This window comes from Mauremys mutica, chromosome 10 (assembly GCF_020497125.1).
Source record: "Mauremys mutica isolate MM-2020 ecotype Southern chromosome 10, ASM2049712v1, whole genome shotgun sequence".
In the NCBI taxonomy this organism is placed as follows: domain Eukaryota; kingdom Metazoa; phylum Chordata; order Testudines; family Geoemydidae; genus Mauremys; species Mauremys mutica.
The window spans coordinates 80,107,629-80,128,169 of NC_059081.1; the positions used below are offsets into that span (position 1 = coordinate 80,107,629).

At 43.4% G+C, this 20,541-nt stretch overlaps 1 protein-coding gene across 1 annotated transcript in view; it reads left to right on the top strand.

Moving 5' to 3' along the window:
• The window catches only part of TRPM8 (transient receptor potential cation channel subfamily M member 8), an 80,811-nt gene that overhangs the window by 14,302 nt on the left and 45,968 nt on the right, over positions 1-20,541 (top strand). Inside the window, exons 7-13 of the mRNA XM_045032627.1 lie at positions 1,177-1,244; positions 5,777-5,974; positions 11,510-11,612; positions 14,114-14,232; positions 15,265-15,555; positions 17,754-17,849; positions 19,077-19,206. Of these exons, the coding sequence (XP_044888562.1) occupies positions 1,177-1,244; positions 5,777-5,974; positions 11,510-11,612; positions 14,114-14,232; positions 15,265-15,555; positions 17,754-17,849; positions 19,077-19,206 (1,005 nt within the window). The remainder of the gene's footprint in view (positions 1-1,176; positions 1,245-5,776; positions 5,975-11,509; positions 11,613-14,113; positions 14,233-15,264; positions 15,556-17,753; positions 17,850-19,076; positions 19,207-20,541) is intronic.

A 20,541-nucleotide genomic window follows, 5' to 3' on the forward strand; every position in this document is an offset into this window, starting at 1 on the left:
CTCTGTTTGTTGGGAATTCATGCCTTTTGACACATGCTGGTGAGTTGGGAGAAGGGTTGCCTGAGGAATCTGGGATTTGCCCTTGGGTCACACCTCTGGACTCAACTGGCTGTCTGTTTTAGGCTGACTGTTGCTTCTTGTTTATTATGATGTTTATGGTCTTTATTGTGTGGTGCTTTGCACAGCACATGGCATGGTGGGAACCTGAGTAGGGCTCCTAGCCACTATGTTAATATAAATAATAATAACCAATGCTGATTATTAGCCACTACATGAATCATTCTGAAATAAATAACATCAGGTTTATACATTAGTGTTATTTAGTATATATTCACTGAGGCAATAAAACTGCACAAACTCATTACACGACTTTAATTTCAATAAATATGTTATCAGCTAGTGTTTAACATATGAAACTCCTATTACATTAAACCCTTTAGATGTAATTGTAGGTGCTATGTCTTGGGCACACTGTTGACTCATATCCAGTTTCTTGTCCGCTGTAACCCCTAGGTCCTTTTCTGCAGAACTGCTTCCTAGCCATTCAGTCCCTAGCCTGTAACAGTGCATGGGACTCTTCCGTCCTAAGTGCAGGACTCTGCACTTGTCCTTGTTGAATCTTTCTGAATGTTGGTATGTGATTGTTTTTTTTTCTTGAACTCTAACTCCTGGAGTCATGTGATTATGGTAGAATCTCTTTCTTTTATTTTAAATTTACAGCTCTGATGCTTGCAAGGAGAAACTTGAAGACCTGAATACTAAAGGGTCAGAAATCAGCATCCAACCCTGCCCCCCTCAAAGTCATGTCATGTTTTTGTTTTTTAAGCACTGTACATTGGCGATACTAATTACTTAAGTCTTTAGCCTTGCTTTGTTACTTCTGGGAAGACTGCATGTCAGTGTCGATACCTGACACTAGATTAGGCAAAATGGGTTAGTGAGAATAACTAAAGGTCATGTAACAATGGAGTAGATGACTTTAAAAATAGTTTGGTTAAATCAGCTGAAAGCCAGGAATATGAGTATTTGTGTGTAAAATATTATCAAAGCCAAATCCAATAAACCAGTGTATAAGTGGTTATTGTGAAGTTTAAAAACTGTTCAAATACATTGACACTGCAAAGTGAGACCCTCTCTCTCTCTCTTTTGTTTTTGTTTTTTGTTGGTATATTTCAGATTCCAATTATGGTGGGAAGATTCCGATTGTGTGTTTCACCCAGGGAGGAGGGAAAGAAACTTTGAAGGTAAGTCTGAAAATAAGTCAGAAAAATTAAATGTCCTGTGGTGTCTTGTCACAATTTTAACTGTATTCTAGATGAGGCGGGTAGCAAAGTATTAAGGTTGCCTGACACTTTCCATTATGAGACCCTATTTTCAAGTCTGTTTAACTTTTTTCCAAATTTGGGCTGAAATTTTCCATGACACATGTCTGCCAAAGGCTGAAATGTTTTAGGAAGTTTCAGCCAACATGCATAAGCTGTTTCTGAGACAGGTTGGAGGACTTTTTTTTCCCCCAATGTTAAAAAACAAAGCAAAACTCTGGTGACCTTTAATTTGAGAATCTGTAGTGCCCCATGCTTTGGAGCAGGGACTTGTGTTAGAGATGTGCCTTTTGCTGTTCCTCTGAATATCCACTGAAATTTGAAAAAAATCTTAGTTCACACATTATCAGTAGAGACCAGGGTTTAACAGTTACATTCCTCAAGGATTCTATCTGCACTGGGCATGCTCCATCTCAATCCTGTTCAGGACTTTCCCTGCAATTGCAGCACTGGGCTATACCAGTTGTCACAATTCAGGGCAGTTGCACCTGTATTTCCCCATCATGGTTCACCAAGAGCACCCGGTCTATACCCCTCAGCAGTCTCCTCTTTTGGGAGGAGATGCAAGTCTCTCTCCCTCCTGACTGGGTCTTTTTCAGGCTGCACAGTTCCCTGCCTCTGTTGCAATATTCCCAGCAAGCCAGACTGCCTGATCAGCCCAACATCGGCACTTGGCTTTCTCTCAAGAGCCTATGAACAGCTGTAATGGCCAGCAGTTAACAAGTTGCCACACAGCTCTTTCTAAGCAAACAGGGTTATTCTTAAGGTGATTGCATTACAGAGAAAACATATTAAAAACAATAAAAGAACCTACAAACATGTGTTAATAAGCTTAGCAGAGATCCCCCCACCCGATTCCCTCCAGGGCTCTGGCAGGAGTCAGTCCTTGAACACCTCACCCAGGGGTTCTTCTGTGGTTACAAGTTCAGCTCAGAACTAGTACCTCTGTAATAGCTTAGTCTTTCCTTTATACAGCTTGGGCTTTGATTTTGAACAGGTTATCAGTAGACTGTGGACCTCTTATCGGGGCATAGCTTCAAAAGACTGGGGATTTGCATAACCGGAGATGGGGAAGTGAATGCAAATTCCCCTTCGAGATTCTCCAGGCAAACTACTTGACAGATTATCCAAAATCCCATTCTTATCTGACACGCTCAGTACAGGCCTTTGAAGTTCATCACACTTCCCAGGTGTAACAGGTGCTGCAGGGCCCTCTTGGCTCCTGCTCCCGTTGGGCTGATAAAGTCACTTGGAGAACCTGGATTTGGTAACCACTGGTGCAGTTTATTTACAGGTTGTGCTCCCACCACCTTTACCATCTGCCGGCAAGAGGGAGGGAGGGGAGAGCTACCTCCCTGCTTCCACTCCCTGCCCTTCCCCTTTCTGCCTGCTGCCTCCCCTCCCCCCGTTTCCTTCTCCTGAGGCTTTTATACAGCCCCAGCCTAATTAGGCAGCAGGGGCTGTATAAAATCTCTGCTTCCCCCAGTTAGGGCCAGGTGGTCTAACCAGCTCCAATTCACCTCCCTTAACTGGAGCTGGCGTGACAGAGGGCTGGCTCAATGCCCTGTCATACCAGGGTTCACATCACATCTCCCCCAGCATACGAGCCAGCCCACAATAGTACATTACCTTTGCATTTAATAAAATCAGCTCCAAAGATACTTAAACTTAACACTATAAGGTTTCCAAGGATATTGGAAGAAATTGCCATATCTGTGTCACCGATGTGTCTCAGAGGCTCACCAAATATAGGGCATTGTGGGTAGCACTGTGCCAGGAGAGGATACCAAGGCTACAGGTTTGCATGGCAACATCTGGTACAGTATTGTGGCTCATCTGGTGAGTCATGTGGTGAAATCTGTGCTCAGGGTTCAAAGCCTGCTGGTGACAGGGGGAATTGTTACAGTCACACATAATACACATTTTAAGACACCAGGATCAATTCTGTCTATAACTTCATGTCTGGAGCTACATGAACGGCATAGGCCATCTATAATGAGCTGGATTGTGTTCCAGGGAAGCTATCTAGGCAGATGAACTGAGTTATTGACACTCTTGTCAGGTCCAACTTTAACCCAAACTTTTCAAGACATGTTAATAAAATCCAGTACAGATAATCAAAGCTGATTACTACTTGTCTCATCAGAAGAGGATTAGAAATGATGATCACTCTTGTTGCTGCCAACACTCATTGAAATAGATGACTTTAATATATAAATGTATCATGCCAATTAAACTTATGTTATACTGACGATCAGAGTCCCATCAAAATCAATATTAAAATTCATCTGTATAATTTCTTCACCTGTGTTAATTAATCAATTTGTCAATGCTACACACCGATTGAGGAATATCAAAGTGGGTCCCCAGAGTCACTGGTTGAATGATGTTCTAATATGCCTGCATTAAGTATGCTTTACCAAGAGGTATTTGCATCTGGTAGCATTAATTAACATATATTTTTAATTGTTTCAATACACTCTATCTTAATTTTAATAGTTACGATTATTCTTTGTTTCTAAAACAATATCAATTCATTTAACATCACAAATCAAATATTTTTAAGATCAACTTCAGGTTGCTTTAGGTGCCAAGCCTTAGGCACTCAAGTTAATAATTTTGGCCATGACTCCTTCACTTACGTCCTTATGCATCAGATAGAACCGTTATTCAAGCAAACAGAATGAGTTCTACACAGTACTGAGTTTAAGGTTTAATATTCTTAACAAAATATAAGTAGCCTACTGTAGATATTAATCCTAAACCCAAGTAACTAATGCATACGGCATTCAAACTTAAAATCAGATGGGCAGTTCTTGAAGTGTTTAATAACTTTGAAGAATAACTGGCTCATAATCCAGACAAGGGTCTGTGACAGTCTGACCAATTACTTGTCAGTGACACTGGAATGTTCAGATGTTCATGTCTCAGTTGTTACAGCTCATGGCTGGACTGATCATATCCAAAAGCAGATAAAACTTTGTTATAGTCCAAGGAGGCATAGCAATAGTTTCCAAGCTGCCGACTTCTCCTGCTAAAACAGACCCCAAATGAACAGTCATGCTTGATAGATCTTACTCATGTCAGCAATTGGCAGAATCTGAGAGAGGGCTGTACACTAGGCTTATGTGTTTCTTTTCTGATCATTGGGCTTCAGTTTAAGCAGAAGAGAAGTGGAAATCTTTCAGGCTCTTTCCTTATTTTAACGGTCACTGTGCCCCACACAGGAAAAGATCCTTTGTCCAACTGGCATCGAAAATACGCTGCTCATGTCATATATCCACTGTCCAATTGGAAGGCATACTATTTGCTTGTGTTTGACTGCTCAAGAGTAATTTCTGTTCAATAAATCTTCCTTTTCCCACAAGTATTTTCAGATCATTGGTGGATATTCTCTCAGCGCTGTGGTCACGTGCCTTTATTTCTCCTGTCTCATTAACATTCATTAAGAATAGGGTTCCACTGGATAAACTTCTGTAGCTAATGGCAAACTAAATAAAGCCACCTGCTGAGTATTAATTGATAGACCTATATATGCTCTTTACGACATAGGGCTGACCCAAAGTCTGTAGCGTCTTCATTCTAATGTCTGGTTAGATAAAAGGGTAAGTTTTCTAACTCGACTGAGCAACTATCTGAGTAAAGCAGGTCTGTGATATTTAACAAAAATCATTAGATGCATTGAGTGCAATTAATAAAAATGCAATCTTAATAATATAACCTGATATCTACAGTAATCCTGTGTGGATGTAAGGGTCTAGTTCCCACACCTTCAGCAAATAGACTAGAGCCCACTACACTACTGGTGCTTCACTTGAACAAGAGTGATACCCATAAAGCCGGCAAGGAGAACTTCCATGTCATTTCTCTGGAGGCAGCGTTGTCCGATTTTGGGAATGCCTTCTCCATTGCACAATTTCCTCCTACTTTTCCTGTTCTCTTTATTTACTCCGACTTTTGCCCCGCTATGATTTTTGTCCCTGAGCCCCCATGCAACTCTCCCCAGCCCTCTGCTTTTATTGAATTAGAGCAGGGGTTCTCCAACTGGGGGTCGGGACCTCTGAGGGTGTTGCGAGGTTCTTACATGGGGGTTGCGAGCTGTCAGCCTCCACCCCAAACTGCTTTGCATCCAGCATTTATAATGGTATTAAATATATCAAAAAAGTGCTTTTAATTTATAAGGGGGGGGTCACAGTCAGAGGCTTGCTATGTGAAAGGGGTCACCAGTACAAAAGTTTGGGAACCACTGAATTAGAGGCCATTGTAAAGAACTGGCATTGTAATGTCCCTTGCTGGTAACAGTGAAAATATTGGCTGGAGCTGGGGGATTCTGCAGTGCCTGCACACAAACCATATCAAAAATTGTTCACTTGGTTACTGAACAGTAGACTTCAAATAGCCTGAACCTGTATTAATCACTGTTATCTCTGTCCCTTTCTGTTGTGTTTTCCTAGGCTATCAATGTTGCCATCAAGAGTAAAATTCCCTGCATAGTAGTGGAGGGCTCAGGTCAGATTGCTGATGTAATAGCGAGCTTAGTGGAGGCAGAAGGCACTCTAGCCTCTTCATCTGTCAAGGAGAGGCTGCTCCGATACCTGCCTCACACTGTTTCGAGACTCACGGAAGAGGAGACTGAAAGCTGGATCAGATGGGTAGGTGTATGCTGCCGTAGTGTTGATGAGACAGAAAGGAGAGGGGTGTGATGTTGCACTCCATATGCTTTATGAACGTATGCTTATGAATATGATGTAACTGGAATATGCTTTATGCAAAAGGTCTCTTGTAAGGTATCACAACAAAGGTTTTAAACTACTGAATAAGTTCCTCCTATTTGTATGCATGTATCATTCTTGTATCTGAAGCTAGAAATATGAAGTATAACTCTGAGGTCCTATTGGAATTATGCAAAGTGTGGGCCATTAATGGTGGCTTAGAATCTTGATGACTCCCATTGACTAGGACAATTGGTTGTAAATGGTTTATTTACTTGCAAGCCTTCCTGTGTACGTGTGGGCCAACCCAGGAAGAATGGAGACTAGGGGGTCTTACAGTGACATGTGTCTATGTCACCTGATAAGGAAATCCATCTTAAATCTGGTACTTTTCCATTAAGAAGGAGAGGTGGGGATCCGGAGAGACAAAAGATTCCAGCCTTGTGCCAAAGCTATAAAAGGGGGTGGAGCAGGACAAAGGGGGCTGCCAGTCATGAGAACTCCTGCTTACCACCTGAGATGTCTGCTGGAACTAACAAGGATTGTACCGGGGAAAGGATTGGGCCCGGACTAGGAAGGAGTCTAGTCTGTGAAAGAATCTTATTGGAACATCTTTGAGGGTGAGATTACCTGTAATCAGTTTCTTAATGTATTATTTTGCTTTGACTTACTTTGTTCTGGCTGTTATTGAAACCACTTAGAGCTACTTTTTATACTTGATAAAATCACATTTGTTTATTAATAAACCCAGAGTAAGTGATTAATACCCGGGGGAGCAAACAGCTGTGCGTATCTCTCTATCAGTGATACAGAGGGCGAACAATTTACGAATTTACCTTGTATTAGCTTTATACAGAGTAAAACGGATTTATTTGGGGTTCAGGCTCCCAGAAAGGCTGAGCACTGGGAAAGTCCCTGTTAACTGAGAAGCCCCTGGGCTGAGTGAATCTCAGTTTCAGTGAACTGCAGAGAGGCCTGGCCCAACCTCTGGGTCTGTGCTGGAGCTGACTGGAGTGTCTAACTCATCAAGACAGGAGTGAAGGGCACCTGTTCTGGCAGGAGAGTTGTTCTCCGTGGTATCCCAGCTCATCGAGTGACAGTCTCAAGGGGAGTCTCTGTGACCGAACTTGTCACAAGGGGGATCAGCTGGGAAAAGGCTACAGTTAATTACCAAGTATTTAAAACATTTAAAGAGCTTTCCTATAATACATATGAAAACACTTTCTCTCTCGGTATACATTTAGCTTGTGCAGCTCCTTGCCACAAGATACCTTTGAGGCCAAGAGCATAGTAGGATTTTAAAAAGATGGGATGTTTACCTGGATAACAAGAACACAAAGGGTTACTATAATGAGGATTAAAATGTAAAATACCAAGGTGCTTAAAGAATCATAGAATATCAGGGTTGGAAGGGACCTCAGGAGGTCATCTAGTCCAACCCCCTGCTCAAAGCAGGACCAATTCCCAACTAAATCATCCCAGCCAGGACTTTGTCAAGCCTGACCTTAAAAACCTCTAAGGAAGGAGATTCCACCACCTCCCTAGGTAACCCATTCCAGTGCTTCATCACCCTCCTAGTGAAATAGTTTTTCCTAATATCCAACCTAAACCTCCCCCACTGCAACTTGAGACCATTACTCCTTGTTCTGTCATCTGCTACCACTGAGAACAGTCTAGCTCCATCCTCTTTGGAACCCCCTTTCAGGTAGTTGAAAGCAGCTATCAAATCCCCCACCCCATTCTTCTCTTCTGCAGACTAAATAAGCCCAGTTCCCTCAGCCTCTCCTCATAAGTCATGTGCTCCAGCCCCCTAATCATTTTTGTTGCCCTCTGCTGGACTCTTTCCAATTTTTCCACATTCTTTTTGTAGTGTGGGGCCCAAAATTGAACAAGTACTCCAGATGAGGCCTCACCAATTCCAAATAGAGGGGAATGATCACATCCCTCGATCTGCTGGCAGTGCTCCTTCTTATACAGCCCAAAATGCTGTTAGAAGGATGTAAGCACTCATGCTCCAGGGCTCGCGCCAAACTCTAATCAATGGAGGTTAGGAACTAAGGGCAGGTTATCCCTTAACTATTTACTACATGATTCCTTACACCTTCATCTGAAGTGTCAGCTACTAGTTGCTTTTCTTTGTAGCATACTGGACTAGAGGAACCACTGACAAGCTAACTGATAGGTCTAAAAATGTAACTGTAAACAGGGAATCATCATCAAGTGGGTTTGTTTCCAGTACGGTCCCACAGGGATTGGTTGTTGGCCCTGCACTATTTAACATTTTTTATCAACGACGTGGAGGAAAACATAAAATAGTCACTGATAAAGTTTGCAGATAGTACAAATTGGGGGAGTGAAAATGAACTGGACAGGTCAGTGATTCAGAGTGAGCTGGATTGCTTGGTGAACTGGGCACAAGCAAGACATATATGTTTTAACACAGCTAAATATAAATATAGAGATCTAGAAACAAAGAATGTTGGCCAGCCTTAGACAAGAGGAGACTATCCTGGGAAGCAGTGAGATTTGGGGAGAAGGGTGGATAATCAGCTGAACATGTGCTCCCAATGTGAAGCTATGTGATCCTGGGATGTATCAAGAGGGGACTCTCGAGTAGGAGCAGAGAGGTTATTTCACTTCTGTATTTGGCACTAGTGTGACTGCTGCTGGAATCCTGTGTCCAGTTCTGGTGCCCACAATTCAAGAAGGAGGTTGATAAATTGGAGACGGTTCAGAGAAGAGACATGGGAATGATTAAAGGATTAGAAAACATGCCTTATAGTGATACACTCAAAGAACTCAATCTATTTAGTTTAACAAAGTCAAGGTTAAGGGGTGACTCAATCACAGTCTATAGGTGCCTACAGGGGGAACAGACATTTAATAGTGGGCTCTCCAATCTAGCAGAGAAAGGAATTTGAAGCTGGACAAATTCAGACTGGAAATCAGGTGTGCATTTTTAACAATGAGAACAATTAACCATTGGAAGAACTTACCAAAGGCCATGGAGTATTCTCCATCGCTGACCCCTTTAAAATCAGGATTTGATGTTTTTCTGAAAGTTCCTCTCTATGAATTATTTTGGGGCAGTTCTCTGGCCTGTGTTACCCGGGAGATCAGACTAGATGATCACAATGGTCCCTTCTGGTCTTGGAACTTGATCTGATGAGCATGGCAGCTCCTATGTAAGCTTTGTAAAGAACAAAAATGCTGGGCTGTGGGTTGACTGACACAACCATTCACTAAACAAGCACTAGAACTGGTGAATTTCTCTGAGCGGACACAATATCATTCTGTTCTTTTTCCATAGGTTTGCTTATGGCAACAAGCTTCCTATGTTAAATGTATAACATTGCTTAAGTTTCTTCCCTTACTTTCCCCTCCTTTCAGGCTTACCAATGCCATGGACAAGTTCCCCCTTCCTCTTCTAAACTGGGCTGTAGCTAGCAGTACTAGCTTTGTATGCACACTGGCCAGTCTTTCATCACAGCAATACACCACAGACACCCATCTCCTGCAGCGGGCCTGACACTCCGTGAAGTATAAGCTCACTACTACTATTCATTGGGTGCAGATAAACATGTAACATCGTCATATACCAGCAGATTTGCTTTTCCCTTGCTACTTTAACACAAGAGAGAGCCTCAGGACACTAGACATCACTATGGGGTGGCTTACATGGCTTATGCCTTCCTGACATGATGCTCCAGGGCTGGAGGTGCTGTGTCTGCAGTGCTGCCAAGTTGGAGATGTTGGCATGCTCAGGATAAAAATCTGATTCCCTTGTCACCTAACCAGCAGGCTGAGCTGTTTCAGCTGTGTTTCTACCCTCTTTAATAGTAGTAGGAAAAACTGAGTTGATGAAAACCTTAATTAGTTATTTTTAGAAATTCAGTGCATAATAGCACTCACTCAAGGAGCCATTATCATGGGGTAATTGGCTTTCTCAATTTCTTTTCCCAGTGCTTCATCCCAGGATCTCCTTATCTCTCAGTTGGCCAATTATTTTATGGCTGTGATCATCTTAGTGGGGGAATGATTGCTTGTTAGAACATCTGTTAAAATTCCTAATGTTAAGTTTATGAGAAATGTGCCATTTCTTTCTGTACTCTTTCTGGTTATTTTTTTTTCTGCTTAACTTCATTTTCATCATGATTTTATTTTATTTTTTAATTAATGCCCTAGAACATAATCTTTAGAAATCTGGGCATCAGAATCAAGCAACAAAACTTCTCCTTTGAACTCTTGCAATGACTATTGTGTACCATTTACAATTCTGTGCCCCTCTGGGAATGCCATGATGGGGGGAATGAATCTCTCTATCTAGGCTGCAACGCAAGGTTGTTGTTCTGCATAGGATGTGTCCTAGGGCTTATGCATATCACAATATGATGGAGCAAACCAACTGCCCGTCTTGTGCAGTATCGTTTTTAAAACATTATATATTGGTTTCTATTAAAGGAAGGTTTAAACCTTTTATAATACACCAAATTATGCAATACCATCCCAGAGATGGCAGAGGTGGGAATTTATTCTTGAACCCAGCTAATGGCTAAGCTGAGAGGCAAGAGAACTGATAGCCATGGTGGATTCTCAATAGCTGGAGAGAAATTACATTCTTTTAACAGTGATGTGGCATCCACCCTGCAGGTCAGAACCAAAACTGCACCTTTGGCCTGAACTAAAACCAAAAGTGAACCTTACTTCAGTGGGGGGTTTATTATCCATGATTCAAAACTCCCAAATAGAACTGAACATTGGGGTGGCCTGTAAGTTCAATCTAGATATGGATCTTTATTTCATATCTGGCCCTGTATATTTATAGTTGGATGAACCAAAGCCTGGAATCCAAATTGAACTGGAAGACATTTGCAGTCAAGTTCTGGATCTGCGTTTTGTGGTTTGGGTTCATTTCTACTTTGTTTCAAATGCTTCTGCTTCTCTTGGTTCATTCAGAGGCTGAAAGTGTAAGCACAAATTCCTTACACTCCCTCAGATTTCTAACTTGCCAGAAAGAAGGAAATTTCATAAAGCGTGATGCTGTAAGAACATAAGCTCTGTTTTTAGACTAGGCAAAGTGGCCAGAATAAACTTTTTCTTAACATATAAACTTCTAGATGTTTGGGAATTGGCACTACCATGGTATCTGAGATTTTTAATTTAATGAGAATTGCCTAATTGGTCGTCATTTTCTCTGTGTGTGTGTGTGGTGGGGAGAAGGGAATGACAAGAAATTGCCATATGTTAAAGGATCGTTAATCTAACTGTGTTTAATTTGTACTTCTGTGAGTTTATTAGAACTTAATCGCTGAAATTCTCATTTTATATACTTTGTTGTAACTATGTGTAGGGAGAGGACTTATGGTAAACAGCTCTGTGAATAATACTGTATGATGGGACATTGCCCAAAGGGACATGCGCAGATAAACCACAAAATCCTGAGAGAGCTTTAGAATTGAACTTCTTTTTTTGTAGATCAAAGAAATCCTGGAAAACCCTCATCTGCTAACTGTTATTAAAATAGAAGAAGCTGGAGATGAAATTGTGAGCAATGCCATTTCGTTTGCTCTGTATAAAGGTGAGCACTGAGTTCTCGCCCACTGGCTTTAATTTCACTTTGCTCTTAGGTACCAGTATGGCCCTGTGGCTAGGTACTAGCTTAGGAAGCTGGCTACCTGGATGCAATTCCCTGGACAAGTCTGTCTGTGCCTTACCTCCCCATCCGGTCATGAATTCTATCTGCTGGACCATCTCCGTGTAGGCTGGAGTTTCCAAAGGCGCCTAAAGGAAGTCCCAGTTTGGACTGCCATTGATGTTAATGGGAGTTAAGTTCATGGGGAGATGGCGAGTACACCCTGGATATGAGAAACAAGCATTGAGAACAGGAGGCTATCCCCTTGCCCCATCCTACATTGGTACCCTCTCCTGGCAGTTGTATGGCTGTAGCAGAAGAGAATGTGGTTCCATACTCTTACCGAAGCAAGTCAGAGTACTGGAGTATCTCAGAACCGGTAATTCCAGTGTGGAGAGGGAAGCCCACCGCAAATACTGAGCAATTAGACCCTCTAAAATGTTGACTTTGGCATAATATGGAGTGTTTTCTGCATATTAGGAAATGACTGAAAACCAATACAAAAGGGGTTTCTCCAATTAGACTTTACTAGATGGATTACTCAGCAGCGTGTGGTGTAAAACTCACAATAAAAAGGCTTGAGAGCACCGGGTGAGAGAGAACTTTGATTGACAGTCAGCAATGAGGTGATGGCCAATTAAGAGTTCATCTCACTAATGCTCATGGTGCTACCTAATCCTTCTTACCTGCAAATTCCATTTAATCACTGCAGTGAGATGGGCCAGGGCCAGATTCTCCTCACAGTCCTATTAGTGTATAAGTTAAACTCTATTGATTTTACACCTGTGCAAATGGAGAATGGGGCCCCAACGCTTCCTGCTACCAGTCCCCTCAGGGTGGCTCTGGAAAGGGTTTGACCCCATTGCGTGGATCGGGGTCACTCACTCCTTAGTAGCAACCAGAGAGGGGACCCAGAAATATTAACTCATCTGGTGGGTCAATGCCCTGAGGCATGGTTGTTCCCCTTCTCCCCTCCTACATCCTCTTCCTAACTCTGGGCAGCTCCTTCTGCATGGAGCACCCATAGAGGAATTTGCTTGGGTTACTGGGTGAGGGACGGTGCCAGAGAGGCAGCACTTCCCCATTACATGTGGTCAGGCAGAGGACACATTCTGGGATGCAGTCCTGATCAGTGAGAGGCCGTGTCACTGCCTGCCCTGTAACCCTTAAATGCTCGGGTGCTATTGTTCAGAGCCCAGACACCAACAGCCAGCAGACAAGCGTGCAGTTCCCTGAGTGCTTGGCAGCCCTGGTTCAGTACTGATCCCAGCAGCCTGCCTACAACAGCCCCTCCCTGAGTCTCCACCAGCCTTGGTTATGACTTTGTGTCCGTTGCTCTTCTCAAGAGACAAAAGCACAGAAGCTCGTTGCTTTAACTGGAGCTATTCATCACTTCAGATCAAACATGGTCCTGGGCTGATTTAAAATAAAAACCAAAACAAGTTTATTTAATCAAAAAGGGGGATTTTAAGTGAGGCCAAGTATAAGGGCTAAAGTCAGAAATGATTAAAAACAAATAAAAATGAAAAAATACTTTCTAGTGACTAAGACTTAACGAAAGGACAGCCTTGCTTCCAGGTAAGATTCAGCAAGATGGTCTGACCATCCCCGTGGTCAGGATCTCCCGCAAAGTGCTCGGTTCCTTTTATGTCTTAGATGTATGATAACTTGGGGTTCTTTGCCCCTCTCTTCTGTAGTCAACTGAACTTTTGAAATGTGCCCTTCTCAAAGTCCAGTGCCCCCGCAGTGAGGAAATGTGCCAGGGAGTCTGATGGGGAAGGTTCCGTGCTGGTTTCTTCCCTGCTGATGCTTTCTGTAATGCAGATTGATCGGTCCTGCACGTGCTGATATGCCAGTGAATGGCCACTTGACTATTATTGCACCTGGATAGAGGCAGTGGCCTTTCCTTTGTCTGGAAAAAAACAGTTTGCCCACTCCCCAGACTCTTCTGGTTTAAACACATTTAGTCCCATATTTCCTTCATATTTGTCCAGTCCTTTGGGAGTTTACCCTACATACACACTGACCAGTAATATTCTTGCGTTGTCTATCATTGGTTTTCCAATGATATTTTACATGGCACCTATGAGATACAGATTGACATAAGTGGATTGGGGCACACTGAACTGGTCAGGCCCTCTGAAACTCACTACCTGATGCTCTTAGGGTCACAGGCTCGCTCTGGGTAGTTACATGGACACTCTGCCTTCAGGTAATACAATCCGTGCTCATTTTAAGTGCAGTTTAGTCTATACATACCACATAGGTACATGTGTTTTAAAATGTGCACAACCTCTGAAGCCCTGTTAAAACTATAAGTGAGTATTAAAAAAGACAGTAGAGGCTTCTTTTGTGGCTGAGATGGGGAGAGAGTTAGGGATGGTAGAATACAAGCCAAGGCGCTCTCCAATTTCTAGTCCTTACTTAGCTGACTCTTCCTCCTCCAGCTTTCAGTACCAATGAACAGGATAAAGATAACTGGAATGGGCAGCTGCAGCTGCTGCTGGAGTGGAACCAACTGGACCTGGCCAGCGATGAGATCTTCACCAATGACCGGCGCTGGGAGGTAGTCAAAGTTTGCACCTTGGCACAGCTAGTGGGGTTGGAGACGAGTGAAATTCTTACTTGCACCATTTACGTAGGCATCGCTATTCTGATGTTTGTAAATAACAATTCCATTCCAGTTCATTCTGAAATGAGCAGAATGTATAGGCTTAAAATACACTAACCTAACAGACAAGGGTATTCTAACATGGCAAACCAATTGCTATGATGGCACAGCAGTGTCACAGCGTACCTGGGTATGAAATATACCATTACTTCAGGTAGGTTACTTGACTGATTGGAAACTGATGGTCTCACTCCAGTTCCTTGTCAGCCACAATGGTGGTGGTTTTGGTAGCTGATGATTAATATTATTTTTTGCTCTTTGAGCAGAGGTCAAGGCTTGAAAGAGTCTAGAGACTGAACCACCCTTTCTAGAAGTGGCCCTTCTAGAGTCAGATTTGGGCATTTTGGGGGCCTCAACCAAAAAGGTGCAGAAGGTATCTCTGCCATTGTCAGTGTTGTCAAAACCTATTCTGTGGCCAAATACCAGGCTTTATATTCAGTGTCTGTCAGTCCAGCAGCTTTCATGGGCATAAATGCATGTAAAAGAGAGAAGAAAAATATCCAAAGAGTAGACGTGGTTGTTAGTCAAGTGTTAATCTGAAACATCATTAAGGCTCTGGAATAACAAGCCCTGTTCTGTTCTGCCTTACCAGCGCCAGTGTTTATGGGGTGGGAGTGAGGCTTAAAGTAGAACCTTGCTGAGGGTAGGAATGAGTGTTCGTTTTTACAATGTTAACACGTTTTAATCTGGAAATTCTTGATGCAGCCTATACATGGAATAGCTAGGTATGCTTATTTCAGTCACTTCCCAAACCACAGCCATGGCTGCGTTCTGAAGGAAATGTGGAGCAAAGGCAAAATGTGACCAATATTTATCCATAACAAAACATGTGAGCAACAGCAGAGGGATAGGGGACAATGAATTCTGCTCAGCCATCCACAGTTGACCTTGTGAAAAATACCTGGCTTTCCCCCGTTTTCTCCCCAGTCTGCAGATCTTCAGGATGTCATGTTTATAGCTCTTATCAAGGACCGGCCCAAATTTGTTCGCCTCTTTCTGGAGAATGGCTTGAACCTGAGGAAGTTTCTTAGCAAGGAGGTCCTTACAGAGCTTTTCTCCAACAACTTTAGCAGCCTGGTGTTTAAGAACCTGCAAATTGCTAAGAACTCCTACAATGATGCACTCCTCACATTTGTGTGGAAGATGGTTGAGGACTTCCGAAGAGGCATCAAAAAAGAGGATAAGAACGGCAAGGTTGAGACAGAAATACGGCTGTTGGTAAGTAACCAACCAGTTGTCTAGCCATGTGTTCCTTAGTAGGAAAAGAATTGTCTTCCCTTGCCATTATAACAGTAATGAATTTGCATTTCAGTTGTTTAAAAAATGCTACAGATTGTGCGGAGTGCAATGACCTTGAACGTACTGATGCATTCCACATGTTAGTCTATGGCATGGATCTTTGCATTGCTCAAGTGCTCGAAGATCCGTGAGTCTCTTGTGTGAGGGTCATGGTTTCATACTGTGATTATCTCAGAGCAGTTTTAAAATATGTTCTAAGTAAGGCCTACAAAGAACCTCAAGTTCATATCATTGCGGATGATAGACCTTTCAAATGAAAATGGCTCAGTGAAGGAAATGGAAATTTGTTTTTTATGTTACTGGGAAGAAAAAGTTTGAAAACGTGACATTGCACAAGAGATCAGCTTGTCCAGACAACTTAACTCAATACTTCAAGAGCATCTTTCTAGCCCCCTGGGGCCCGTGCTACTTTTGGGTCTGCGTACTTCTACTTCTCTTGCCATGTACCACCAGACTCTCCATTGCTTTCAGTAGGGCAGGCTCAGGCCTTTAATGCAGACCTGAGTTACAGAACTGGAACTTCCAAATTTCCAAGGCCTGTGCATGGAGGATAATTGGGCTAGATGGTCCCCTTCTGGCATTAGAATTTGTGAACCTGATTCCCTGTACATTCTTTTCCTTCATGAGCCATGAAGGAAAAGACTAGAGTCAAATCTCATGCTTCAGGGCTTTAGCCAGACATCTGCATGGGTCAGGATGGAATTTTTTTCCCTGATGCACATTTGGCCAGCTGTATTCTGGGTTTTGGTCACCTTCCTCTGAAAGCAACAGGGATTGCCCACAGCTGGATACAGGACACCAGGTGGGGTGGTATAGAGAATTTTTTCTTTTTCAAGGTATGTCTACACTGCAAACCCTCTGCCCCACACTGTGGCAGCGAGTCTGAGTGTAGGTCAACTGACTTGGGCTTGTGAGGCTCATGCTACCAGACTAAAAATAGCAGTGTAGACATTCCCAGTCTCATCACCGGGTCCGAGTCCGGGCTACAGCCCAAGCAAGAATGTCTACACTGCTATTTTTAGCTTTCTAGAGGATGCCCAAGTCAGTTGACCCAGGCTCTGAGACTCAGCGCTGTGGGTTAGGTTTTTTTGCAGAGTAGATGTACCCTCACATGCTTGGCGAGTGGGTCTTGCTCACGTGCTCAGGGTCAAACTGATCACCAGACTTGGGCTTGGCAAGGAATTAATGGCAGGGACTTTGGGTATTTTTACTTTCCTCTGTGGATTGCCTGCTGGGATCATCTGGGCATATCTCACCTAAACAATTGCCTGTTCTTGCAGTGGGTCTGAGACGTTGGTGGTATCTCAGTCTCTCCTCTTCTCTGCCAGTGGGACACCAGATGCTTAGTCTCCTGGGGACTGAATTGCTTTCTTTTAACCTGAGTTACTGAGTTCAATGTAGGGGAAACGGAGTGAAACTTAATCACAAGGAGATGATCTAATGGTCCCTTCTGGCCTTATGCTCTGTGAAAGTGTAAGCTCCAATGCTGAGACTTTCCAAACTAGCTAGGGAATTCAGACACACAACTCCCATTACAGTTAATATGAGTTGTCTCTTTAAATACCCTAGTTGGCTTTGAAATCTTCAACGAACACTTTGTTCTCCATTTTCTGCTGAGTTATTCTTACTGCATGGCAGTTAATGTCCAGTAATAACTTTTGAGTGTCACAAATGGATGCATGCTATTTTAAAATGAAATAAAATAATGTTACTATCAAGAATATTTTTAAGTTAATGGTAAGAGGTCTGGTTCAACACTCAGGGCTTAACCAAAAGGTATAGAACGGGAGTGTTTCCACCTATTATTCATCTCCTTGTAAAAATGGCATTTAGCTATGAAGCCGTGTGTATATCCTCGAGGCTGGCTGAGTTACGCTCTGTGCACGAGCAGCGTGGAAGCAAAGATGATTTTCTGCTGCCTTTCCATTGTTTTCCATTTTGGGAGCAGCTGAGAGCCAGCTTCAGCACAACTTAGAGCGACCTTAAGGTTGCCAGGCAGCAGTGCAGAGAGAACAAACCAGGGAGCCAAGTTGAAGAGGTGTCATTACCTAATATCTACTTGATTTAAGAAATAAAGCCAAGGTCATTGAACAGCTAGTGCCTTTACTTCCTTCCAGGATGAATCTTCTATTACAAGGCATCCCTTGCAAGCTCTCTTTATCTGGTCAGTTCTGCAGAACAAGAAGGAGTTATCCAAAGTCATTTGGGAACAGGTAGGGCACACCACCCTTTCCCCCGGCACGGTTGTATTTATCTTGGCCCTTTAAGCCTTTGCAAGCATTTGCCCTCTGTCCTTCCCAGAGTAACCATCTGGGAACTCAAATGCATGATAGACGAGCTACCGATTTAAAAATGTTTTACCATTTTTCCTCTCTCAGTCTGAGCTACTAAATTTGGATCTGGATCCGGATCTGGATCCGGATCCATATATAGATTTCAAGACACTCTCCTCACCTAAAGTTTGAGGGAGGGGTTGATTCAGCCTCTGAAAGGTGCTAGCTGTGAAATTCATAGCTGGACCCATGTTTGGATTATGAACCCCTTCCCTCTTCACAGTATGAATATCATGTGATCCAGGCATATGGTTTGATCTAGCGTCTACTTCCAATGAAAAATAGAGGCATATTTTTTAAGGAAACCAAAAACCAGGTCCATCTAGCCCAGTATCCTGTCTTCTGACAGTGCTCGGTGCCAGGTGTCCCAGAGGGAATGAACAGAACAGTTAATCAGCAAGTGATCCAGTCTCAAAGTCTGAATGGTCATAGGCTAAAATTTTCCCTAGTTAAGGGGTTCCTTAATTTTTGGTTATCTAACTGGCCACTCAAAAATGGAGGCACCTGAAATTTAGTGGACACTCCTGATTCTTTTGTCCTGTGAGTCTTAAGCTGAGCACCCAATCTGCTAATACAGGTTCCTGTGCCCATGCCAAGCCATCGCAAGTTCAGCAGGGATCAGGTGGTGTCCAGGTGAGTGTGCTGCAGTGTAGGACTGTAGAGAGCATTCTAAACGTCTGACTCCAGGACTCGTGTCTAAATTCCTGACACCTTGGAGAGGGTTTTAAGGCAATTTTAATCATAGAGACAAAATGAGTCCCCTTGTGCCTAGAATAGTTCAGTTGCAGCCTGGTGTGATGGTGTTGCATTGAGTGGTTGGACTATGCTTGTTTTGTGGATCTGGATCTTCATTTTCTGTTGCTGACAACGTGGCTCTATTTACCAGCCTTTAATGAACCTCCAGAGCAAACAAACAAGGCAAGAAAGACAAAACAATGATGTAAAAGGGGGCGGTGGAAGAAGCCTGTGGGTCATTAAGCAGTGGAACACATCCTCACATTGCATGGAAGAACTGTTGGTGCTCTGAGCCGATCGTGGAGAAGAATGGTGATGGCCATGCCGTGAAAAGAGCTCCGTGTGACTTCCTGATTCTCTGTCTCTTCGCAGACCAGGGGCTGCACTTTGGCAGCACTCGGGGCCAGTAAACTACTAAAAAGCCTGGCAAAAGTGAAGAATGACATTAATGCTGCTGGGGAGTCTGAGGAGCTGGCAAATGAATACGAGACGAGAGCAGTAGGTAAGCGCCTGTGTTAACAGACTTGGAAACATGAGCCATGTTCAGCTGGTGCTCAGCAGCTTGTAATGATGGATGCACAGCTGCAAGGTTTTTCACTTGTACTCCGTGAAAGCTTTATGGGATGTCATGTTGTAGGGACAGCCTCTGGCTGGGCTGGCAAGAACTCCAGGGGAAGGACAGAAGAGGCGTCTGTGGACTGGAGCAGAGGACACAGAAAATTCTTTGCTAGCTCCTGGCCTTGGATAGGCAAAGCACTCCAAAAAACAAAGTCCGTGGTGGCTAATGAGGCCTGTGTCTTTAAAACTTGCACAGACACCTACAGGAAGTGTGTGACGAATGTCGAGGTTGGGAGCTGAGCCCAGCTCTGAGTCCCAGTGCAGTGCCTTAACTGCAGGCCCATCAGTCCTATTCATGCCAAGAACATAGTGGTGAAACAACTTCCAAGGAGGACAAGCAGTGTTGTGGCAGTGATGAGTCAGCTGGGCCACAGTCTGTTATCTGAAGCTGGACTTCTTAGCTAGACATTCTTATCCTTTATGCTCTGCTTCCTTGTTATGCCTTTCTAAATCCTCTAGTATCCAGTCCATGCAGCATAGAGCTCATGGTGCTAGGATGAGCGGCAGCGCTCCTGGTAACTTGGTAATTCATGGCCTGCTACCTCTTCTGTCATTAATAAGGTTCATTTTCTGACTTTATCTGAAACCTGGACAAATGCTGATGCTCTTAATTACACCTTCGTTGAATAATTTCCAAATGAATGTGGCACTGATGTATGAAAAACAAAATCAATGTGTGTGGTAGCTAGCAGCACAGGGATTCATATTTTGTTTTTATTAATCTGTGTAATACCCAGAACTCAGTTGTGCGAGCTGACAAGGCACTCAGTGCAAAGCCCTTATTTATGATCTAAAGGGAAAGATGGCACAGCGCAGCTCATGGTGATTCACTACAGATTAAGCAAAGCCAACAGGACAAGTCCCTTTCTGCACTTAGAGGCTGGTGATTGTGAAGTTGCATTTCAGCTTCCCAGTAATTTGTCAGTATCATCTTCCCAAATCGGATCATTCGACAGCAAAGGAACGATAGACACTGAAGGCTGTGACGCATTAGGGACTATCTGCATGGGGGATGGGAGAGGAGGGGATGACTTTAGGTGAGGGATAATACCTGAGCCTGTAACCTAAGCCAGGAAGGGGGGTGGGGGAGTCGACATCTTTGGGACAAAGGGAGAGAGCCTGCTGGAGAGTTTCAGTTTTGGGCTGGCTGGGAAGAGGCAGGGAACCCCAAGTCTGGGGTCTAAGATCCTTGCTCCCCAGAGGGACCTGACTGAGGGGG